We start from the raw sequence: 10061 nt of genomic DNA on the forward strand, positions 1-10061 counted from the left end.
GAACCGTTTACCCTAACCACGTTATCGAACCCGTCCTGCGCGCGGATATCCGCGTTTGATGCAGAGTAGGGCGGGGGTGTTGAGGAGGGCGCAGGCGGAGTCGCTCCAGAGGAGGGCGGGGACCTGCAGTGAAGGGTTCGTGCAGAGGACGGCGTAAAAATGATGACGAGGCCTGCAGAGGAGGCTGCATGAGGGCAAGAATCGATCCCTGGACCTGATGACAGTGGCGTCGCGTGGAGCTTCAGAGTGTATTTGTTTTGAATACACTTCGTCAAACTGCTAATAGATCAGAAGTTGATCTGCTATTGGTTTTAGACTGGTAGCGTAGAGTAAACGCATTTGATTCAGTAAAATTGTTTGTTAATGCTTGTTATTCATGCAGGTCACTTTATTTCAGTGTCTTATGTGATTGCTTCCATTGATATTTACAGATTTGGGTTTTGGATTCATCCCCAAGTTGTTGATAGAATTGCAGACTGTCACAGGGGAAAGTTGTTATAGTTTTGCTTGATTTGTGATACATGGGTCTTCTTCTCTGTGGCACCCATTGGGTTTATAAGGTTGTCTTGTTATTGTGAATGGAATTTCTGTTTATGCCTAGCCGGGCTTCATGACACTGTATTGAAAGAGTACATGTTGTTATAGTTTTGCTTGATCTATGATACATGGGTCATCTTCTTTGTGGCACCGATTGGGTTTGTAAGGTAGTCTTGTTATTGAGAATGGAATTTCTGTTTATGTCTAGCCGGGCTTCATGACACTGTATTGACAGGGTGCAGTTTTTTCTTGATAGTTTACAGATTTGGGTTTTGAGTTTAATCTCAACTTGTTGAAAGAACTGCAGATGGTCAGGTTGGGATAGTTTTGCTTTATTTGCATACAAGGGTGTTCTGTTTTTTATTTTAGGGTGGACGGGGCACCCATGTCACATAGATTCAGAAGGTTGTGTTGTCCAAGATGTTTACTGGGAACGGAATTTCTATTTAAGAGTAGCCAAGGTTCATTACATTGTTTTGGATCAACATACTTTGGCGTCTTTGCCTCCATTAAATGTATCAGTATAGAGCTTGGACAGGCCTGATGTGACCTGACTTGAATAATCTGTAACAGAGTATGGTTTCTAGTCTGACTGGGGAAAGTACTCTGTGACAGAGTATGGTTTCTGTCTGATTGGGGAAAGTTCAGTTCTCTTGGCTGATTGAGTTTTTCCCTTATTGCCTTGAGTAGTCGATTAGGAAACTTAGGGAGCATTCAGGAGACTGCAGAAGTAGGAGGTTCATGCATTGGGCAGAGGAAGGAGCTTAACAATTTATGTAGTTTAATGGTGTACTACTTTTAAAAGCTTCTGAGAGGAGAATATGATAGGACAAAACCATCAATAACTTGTTTTCAGACAGTGCAGACTCCCCAATCCACATTGAGAATGTCAGTGACCCAGCTCTAAATCAAAATATCAAAAACATTCATTCGGATGTGGTTTACAGAACAAGGATGGCAATATTTACAGGTAATCTCATTACTCTGATTATATTTTTTTATTTTCAGTCTGAGTTATCATGTTTCTATTGTTTGAAATCACGGATTTTGCAACAAAATGGGTAGCATGGCCCTGGTCGTATGGCATATATATAATATGATATTCATATGTTTATAAGATTGTTATGGTAGATGAAATTTGTCAAGAACTTCTACAATTTTTTTATTAATTGTCTTGCATTGAATTGATTTATCAACCCAGAGCTCTGGAACAACTTTTGTGGCACCCCAAATGCATTGTCCCCTGCTCAACGCTGTGAAGAGAACTGCAGTTTACCCCTATCTCTCTACTCTGAATTACTACACACGTTCCATTTGACCTCATGCAGCAAACATGCTCTGATCGCATTCATACATTTAGTCTTCTTGCTGACATTCTGGTCCATCGTTCTCATCAAGTGGGTAAGGCGGACGAGCATACTGAGAAATGTGAAACCTCAAAAGCCATTTCGCACATGTGTTGCAGTGATAAATATTATTTTGGGTGCGATTAATTTGGGATTGGGGATTTGGCTTTTACAAGAGAAATTGGGAAATGGGTTTGATTTAACTCCCTTGCACGAATGGCTTGTACTTTTAGTGCAAGGATTGGCATGGTTTACACTCGGATTAACAGTAACGAGTGGGCTAACGCGGTCTGTAACGACATTTGTGCGTGTTTGGTGGATCGTGTCATTTTTGCTCGGAACAGTGGATTGTGTTTCAGCTGGACTGAATTTCATCAATGACAGAGAGCTTCCCTATGGCACTATTCTCTCCCTTGTTTCATGGCCAGCATGTTGCTTGATGCTCATTTGTGCTGCGAAAAAGGATTTGAAGAGTTCAGAGGATGATCTTCTGTCAGAACCCTTTCTAGGTAGGGATTACCGAAATCATGGGTATCTCAACTCCAGCCAGAGGTTTTCTGAGGAAGATCAGATAACATTGAAGTTAAATTCCATTGTAACTCCTTTTGCCAAGGCAGGATTCTTCAGCAGGATAACATTTTGGTGGTTGAATTCTCTTTTGTCCAAAGGAAAGAAGAAGCCTCTAGAAGAAGATGATTTGCCTTGTGTGTGTGGAGATGATCAAGCAAAGAATAATTATACAACATTTACAGAAGAACTGTTGAGGCAAAAACAGAAAAACCCATTTGGCACTCCATCAGTTTTCTGGGCTTTGGTTTGCTGTCACTGGAAAAATCTGGCAAGGACTGGGTTCTATGCTTTTCTCAAAATACTTACTCTGTCTTCTGGACCACTTGTTTTGAATGCTTTTATTGGATTTTCAGAAGGTAGACAGTCATTCAAATATGAAGGATTTGTTTTGGCAGGAACACTCTTTATTGCCAAGACCATAGAGTCCATATCTCAAAGGCAATGGTATTTTGGCACTAGACGGATTGGTCTGCAAATGCGCTCTTCACTCGTTGCAGCAATTTATCAGAAACAACTAAAGCTGTCCAATGAAGCTAAACAGGTACATACAGCCGGAGAAATCATGAATTATATGGCGGTAGATGCTTATCGTATTGGCGAACTTCCTTTCTGGTTTCATCAGACTTGGACAACAGTACTCCAGCTTATATTTGCTTTAGGCATCCTCTTCCATGCAATTGGATGGGCCACACTTTCGGCCTTGGCAGTTATCATCATTACCGTTCTTTTTAACTCTCCATTGGCAAAGTTACAACATAAGTTTCAAACTGAACTCATGTCAGCCCAGGATCAGCGGTTAAGGGCTACCACAGAAGCTCTGGTGCATATGAAAGTACTGAAATTGCATGCATGGGAGGAACGCTTCAAAGAAAGTATTGAGAAGCTGCACAAGGTAGAGTTCAAATGGCTATCTGCGGTTCAGTTTCGGAAAGCCTATAATTCGTTGTTGTTTTGGTCATCTCCCGTTTTGGTTTCGACTGTAACGTTTATAACCTGCTATTTTTTTAAAATTCCTCTTACTCCAAGCAACGTTTTCACGTTCATAGCCACTTTGCGCCTTGTTCAAGAACCAATTCGACTAATGCCTGATGTAATTGCTGTTATCATTCAAGCAAAGGTCTCATTAAGTCGTATCATCAAATTTCTTGAGGCTACTGAATTACAGGATCAGGTGGTTGAGCGTGTATTTCTTCAGAACTCTGACCACTCTCTTCTTATCAGTTCTGCAACACTAAGTTGGGATTCCAGTTCATCAAAGCCCGCATTGAGAAACATAAACTCTTACTCCAAGCAACGTTTTCACGTTCATAGCCACTTTGCGCCTTGTTCAAGAACCAATTCGACTAATGCCTGATGTAATTGCTGTTATCATTCAAGCAAAGGTCTCATTAAGTCGTATCATCAAATTTCTTGAGGCTGCTGAATTACAGGATCGGGTGGTTGAGCGTGTATTTCTTCAGAACTCTGACCACTCTCTTCTTATCAGTTCTGCAACACTAAGTTTGGATTCCAGTTCATCAAAGCCCGCATTGAGAAACATAAATATGGAGGTTAAACATGGCCAAAAATTAGCAATTTGTGGAGAAGTTGGATCTGGAAAATCAACTTTTTTAGCTGCAATACTTGGAGAAGTACCAAAGTTAAGGGGCAGTGTGAGTATGAATTATTTACCTCCTTACCTTAACATTGTCAACCATTTAAATTGATTGATACTCTTTCTTATTGTTCTCAACCCTGCCTCTGCAATTGCAAGTTTGTGGCACCCTCGCATATGTTTCTCAGACTGCATGGATTCAAACTGGAACAGTACAAAACAACATATTATTTGGGCATCCCATGGATGAGCAGAAATATCAGGAAGTTATCCTCAAGTCTTCGCTGGATAAAGACCTCCAGAATCTTCCCTTCGGTGATCAGACTAAAATAGGAGAAAGAGGTGTCAATCTTAGCGGTGGCCAGAAACATCGGATACAGCTTGCCCATGCCTTATATCAAGATTCTGATATTTATCTATTGGATGATCCTTTCAGTGCTGTTGATGCTCATACAACTACTAGCTTGCTTAAGGTTAATATGGGATTTCCTTCTAATATAAAGGTTTTTAAAGTTATTATTTAGCTGTTACTAATTTGCTTGTTGCACCTTTATACAACAATGATTTTCATTTTCTTTAGCTTCCGCATATCCTCTTAATCACGGATTTTGATGTGTAGGAATACACAATGGGAGCACTGTCAAACAAGACAGTAATCCTTGTGACACACCAAGTTGATTTTCTCCTGGCATTTGATGCTATTCTGGTTAGTAAACAGTTGTCCTAGCCATGTGGAAGCTATTTGTTTGCTTGTATACAACATTTTGACGAAGTTTTTTAATAGATTGCACATAATTATAACTCCTGTAATTTTAACATATCTAAAGCTCATAGCATTGGCAATTTTTCTTTGAATTTCTACACTAAAGTTTCTCTCTTTTGTAGTTGATGGTAGATGGGGAGATTCATCAAACTGGGAAATATCAGGAACTGTTGGTCTCGAGTGAGGTATTTAGGGAGCTTGTGAATGCACACAAGAATACTGTTGGTTCCAATGAATCAGCAACCACGATGCCATCCACAAAAGATGAACCGATTAATGACGAGAGAGAAATTCAAAGGAGCAAATCACAGAAAGAACGACTGATTTCAAATAGAGCTCCCAAGGGGGATCAACTAGTTAAAAGGGAAGAGAAGGAAGTTGGGGACACTGGTTTGAAGCCATATATTGACTATTTGAAACAGAATAAAGGTTTCTTATATTGTTCTTGTGCTGGTCTCGGTCATCTTATATTTTTGATTGGGCAGATTTCAGGAAATATTTGGATGGCTGCAAAGGTGCAAAGTCTTCAAGTCAGTGTATTAAGTTTAATAACAGTGTACTCAGCCATTGGGTTCACATCTATATTGTTCTTATTCTTTCAGTCATTTCTTTGAGTTATTTGGGGGCTTGAGGCATCAAAGTCCTTCTTTTCTGAGCTTCTGAGTTCTTTATTCCGAGCATGAATGGCATTTTTTGATGCAACTCCATTCGGAAGAGTTCTGAGCAGAGTAAGTATTTTATGTAATCACCATGGGCTTCCTTCTTTTCTTTCCGCTCCTTAAAACAAAAAGTGAAATTTGATGTACATCAGGGTAGTAAACTATTGACATTTATCTTCCCCACCTCCTTTTTCAGGTTTCTTCAGATTTCAACATTCTCGATGTAGACATTCCTTTCTCTTTTGTCTTTGCCATGTCGTCTACCATGAATTCTTATAGCAGTCTTGGAGTTGTGGCTATTGTAACATGGCAAGTTTTGTTTGTAGCCATTCTGATGATTTATTTGACCTTTCAACTCCAATTAAAACACCACTTCACACAAGTTTCTTGAGAAGACTCTGTACTTCACTCTGAATATTGTGAGAGAAGCTATAATTGATTTTTTGTTTGTTCAATTTAATCAAAAATACTATTTTGCCTCTGCTAAAGAACTGATGAGATTGAATGGTACAACGAAATCACCTATTGCAAATCATTTTGGCGAGTCCATAGCAGGAACAATGACCATTAGGGCTTTCAAGGTTGAGGATCAGTTCTTAAAGAAGAACTTAGACCTTATTGATAAAAATTCAAACGCCTTTTTTCTACAGTTTCTCGGCAAATGAATGGTTGACTCAGCATCTAGAGATGTTAAGTGCAACTGTTCTTTGCTCGTCTTCTCTTGCTATGGTTCTACTCCCAAAGGGCAGCTTCAATCTTGGTATGAACGATGAAACTAAGGGTCGTCTGTGGGAGATTTCTACTGTTACTGGATGCTTTTATGTATACGATGATGATGCCTAACATTTGAACTGGTGCAGGTTTTGTTGGGATGGCACTATCATATGGTCTGTCATTGAACATGTCATTGGTTTCCAGTATTCACATCCAATGTACACTTGCAAACTACATTGTTTCTGTAGAACGCATCAAACAGTACATGCACATTCCTAGTGAGGCACCAGCTGTTATAGAAGATTGCAGACCACCAGATAGTTGGCCCTCGCATGGGAAGGTGGAATTGCAAGACTTGAAGGTACCTGAGTTGTGCATTCCAACAAGATGAATGTGTTAACATTTATTTTTTTAACTAAAATTTGAATGGTTTATGATGTTTGCAGTCGAATATATTTTGATATGTGTGCAGATTAGATATAGAGCCAACAGCCCCCTTGTTTTACAGGGCATTACATGTACATTTGAGGGAGGGCAAAAGATTGGCATTGTTGGGCGAATAGGAAGTGGGAAGACCACACTCATTAGTGCTATTTTTCGATTAGTGGAACCTGCAGGGGGTAGAATCCTTATAGATGGTTTGGATACTACCTCTATTGGGCTTCATGATTTGCGGTCGCGCCTTGGGATTATTCCTCAAGAACCAACTCTTTTTCGAGGAACTGTTCACTTCAACTTGGATCCATTATCTGAGCACTCAGATTTGACAATTTGGGAAGTATGTAAATGCTATTCAACATAACATGTCATTGAATTTATCATATGTGGAATGACAATAGTAAATAATGCTTTGAATTTATTTTCTTTCTTTATTAAGGTTCTGAATGAGTGTCAACTTGGAGACATTGTAAGAGGGAAGGTGGATGGCCTAGATGCACCAGGTATATTTTGTATTAAATATATATTTTTAAATGTCATGGAATTCTTTGACATGAGGCCAAGAATTTGGCTGTTAGATTTGAAAGTTTTTCGTGGCACTAAAAGATCAATAAAATGCAGTGGGGGATGATGGAGAGAATTGGAGTGTAGGACAAAGACAATTATTTTGTTTCGGATGTGCATTGCTAAGGAAAAGTCGAATCCTTGTTCTAGACGAAGCAACAACATCAATAGACAATGCTACAGATGCCATTCTCCAGACAATAATTAGAAAGGAATTTGCAGATTGCACTGTAATTACCGTTGCACACAGGATACCGACTGTTATGGACAGTGACATGGTGGTTGCCATCAGTGATGGTAAGGCCCTGTAATTGTATCTTATCTCTGTGTTGTATGCATGGATTGGTTTCAACTGAATTTGTTGCAGTTGAGGAAATGGACAGTAGTGAAAGTGAGTCTATTCATTTCTACCTAATTTGAATGCTTTTGATTTGAATTCATGCAGGTGAGATGGTGGAGTGTGATCATCCATTGAAGCTGATGGAAAGGGAAGGATCGTTATTTGGAAGGCTTGTGATAGAGTATTGGTCCCACACATCAAATGCTCTTCTTCATGCAACAAGCACTAAATGAATAACCTTTCCGTCTCTCTGCCCAGATCATGAGATCTTTGGTCGATGCTTTAACTCTTGCATGAAGGGCTAATTGTAGCATTGGTGACCTTATTGTTCAATTGATGTATTCTCGTGTTAGATAAGATCTCATTGTAACAACGATCAAAATGACGGGTCTACGAAAATCTGGGAGGCCAGTTGTTTAAAATTAGCTCATCTGTTGTTGCAACCTGAATTTTCGTTCATAAAAAATACTTTGAACAATGTGTTTTTGTGCACAAGGGCCTGAAAAAGTCTGTTGAAATTTCTAAGTCTAAACTGTTAGAAATTATTCCCGCACTATTTGGTTTATTTCACCTACTTGTTTAAATTTTTAACAAGTTATTTAACCATATAAATACTGAAAATAAACACAAATGCAGTCTCAACCATCTAAAAATCATCAATAGAAAGAATAGACAAACACACAAGTGACACCATTATTTTTAGACAATCTTCCCCGGAAAAACCCAACTTGGGAAAACTGGTGCAGCAGTTCTGAGGGTTTTATTACTAAGAAGTGCTTCTTGAGTACAACTAGGGTGCCAAACTGGCTCACTCAACAGAGAAATCAATCTGGCAACCATACCTCTATTTGGAAACAGATATTCAGCAAGTCTGCTCCACGAAAATATCTTTGACACTTCTTAGAGGCTCTGAGTGAGCCCTCCTGGCCTCTCCGTCACTCAGAAGCCCCCTGCGTCAACCTTCTGCTGCTCTGAGCTGGCTCTCTGGCCCTCTGCATCATCCATGCAGGCCCTGCGAGCCTCGGTGCAGTCACTCTGGCCCTCTACGTGGCTCCTGCTAGCTCTGCGTAGCCTCCTTTTCTTTTGTCCTGGTCCTTTGGCACTATCTCTGCCTCTCTACTATGCACTCATTGCCCCTCGCTGCAACTCAAATTAGTTGTTCGAGTTTTCTCAGCAAACCCTCCTCCAGAAAATCAAACTGACTAATAAATCTTGGTATATCTCCAACTGACCCTCAAGCCTCCTCTTATACTTTTTATGTCGAGTTTTCAACGGCCGAGATTAAATCTCTAATCAACGGTTAAGATTAGATTGGGCTTGATCCATGTCTTTTAGAACATTCTCACGCAATTTTATATTAATACCCATTAATATTTTAATTTTCCTAAGTTTAGACTTAGGAACTCCATTAAAACTATTAATTATTTTAATATCTTTCTAACCGGGTGGAATTTCCCCAAACCAATTCTCGGTCTTGGAGATCTCATGTGTTTCAGCCTCTCCACCAATTTTCATGGCTGGAGCACATCCGATGCTACCCCAAATCAACAGTTCCTTCTATTATGATGCAAGTTTGGAAATGGTTCACCTATTTGAACCAAAATGGGTCTTGATGGATTGATTACTGTTGGGATTTGAAATAAAGTAGATGCAAGTTCTTTTCCCACCTTTCAATAGACTGTTATTGTCTGTATGGAATGGATGAACGCTCTATTTTATTATTTATGTGGAATGGATAAGGGGTCTTTTACCCTCTCTCAATGATGTTATGAAACTTAAGTTCTCTAATTATTTATGAGAATCATAGGTTATGCATTCAAGATGACGATGTGAGAACCCATGAGGTGTAGATCAGTTAGTTTGCATGGGATTTAGTTCCCAACAAGTCACAAGTTCAAACCTCATGGGGAGCACTTGAGGATGGAGGCCACTTTGGGGGAATTAAACTTCCGAAGGGACATCCAGGCTCGGCCAAGTCCCACACTTGTATCTTGGTGATAAGCATCCCATTGTGGGTGGATCAGTCTTCTTCCATCCAATAAATGGGCTAGCCTAGGGCTAGGCTTAGCATAGCCAAAAATAAAAGAAGATGAGGATGTGAGAATCGTAAGTTATGCATCTAAGATGATGTAGCTTTGTCTTAAGCTACATTGGTTTTTAATTGGTGAAGACTTCATTTTGTTTAGCAAAGCATTTGTGACTGCTTGTGTCAATTTCATAGAGTTTGATCTGTATGGAAATAGACACAATTTGTATTTTCCAAACATCTTCATTCTATTGTTTTGAATACACTTTGTCAAACTGCTAACAGTTTTAAGGTGAACAAAAATCAAAGCACTCCAGGTTGCTTAGTATGCCTAGCATAGTAGTTTACTTTGTTTACATGTATTTCCATGATTTGGCAGACATTTATGTTGCTCTGGTTGTGAGTTGTTAATGGTTTCGAATGTGGATTAGGATTAAATAGCTCTTTGAGGAAATGTAATGGTATGCTGGATTGCATTTGAAATATTTTTTTGGTGAGGCTTAGTTTGAT

At 39.5% G+C, this 10061-nt stretch overlaps 1 protein-coding gene across 1 annotated transcript; it reads left to right on the forward strand.

The window, feature by feature from the left end:
• The first annotated feature begins 1388 nt into the window (after positions 1-1388).
• Positions 1389-8051, forward strand: LOC149156014 (ABC transporter C family member 10-like). Its single transcript, XM_089437816.1, is given in 14 exon segments — positions 1389-1507; positions 1739-3624; positions 3884-4103; positions 4207-4520; positions 4667-4753; positions 4933-5538; positions 5666-5820; positions 5924-6107; positions 6109-6229; positions 6330-6544; positions 6656-6961; positions 7061-7124; positions 7243-7482; positions 7631-8051. Coding segments are annotated over 14 exon segments (4542 nt in total). The 5' UTR covers positions 1389-1491; the 3' UTR covers positions 7759-8051.
• The last annotated feature ends 2010 nt before the right edge of the window (positions 8052-10061 follow it).

This window comes from Pinus tabuliformis, chromosome 9 (assembly GCF_031772625.1).
Source record: "Pinus tabuliformis cultivar Carrire ecotype Pingquan chromosome 9, CPIR1, whole genome shotgun sequence".
NCBI lineage: Eukaryota > Viridiplantae > Streptophyta > Pinopsida > Pinales > Pinaceae > Pinus > Pinus tabuliformis.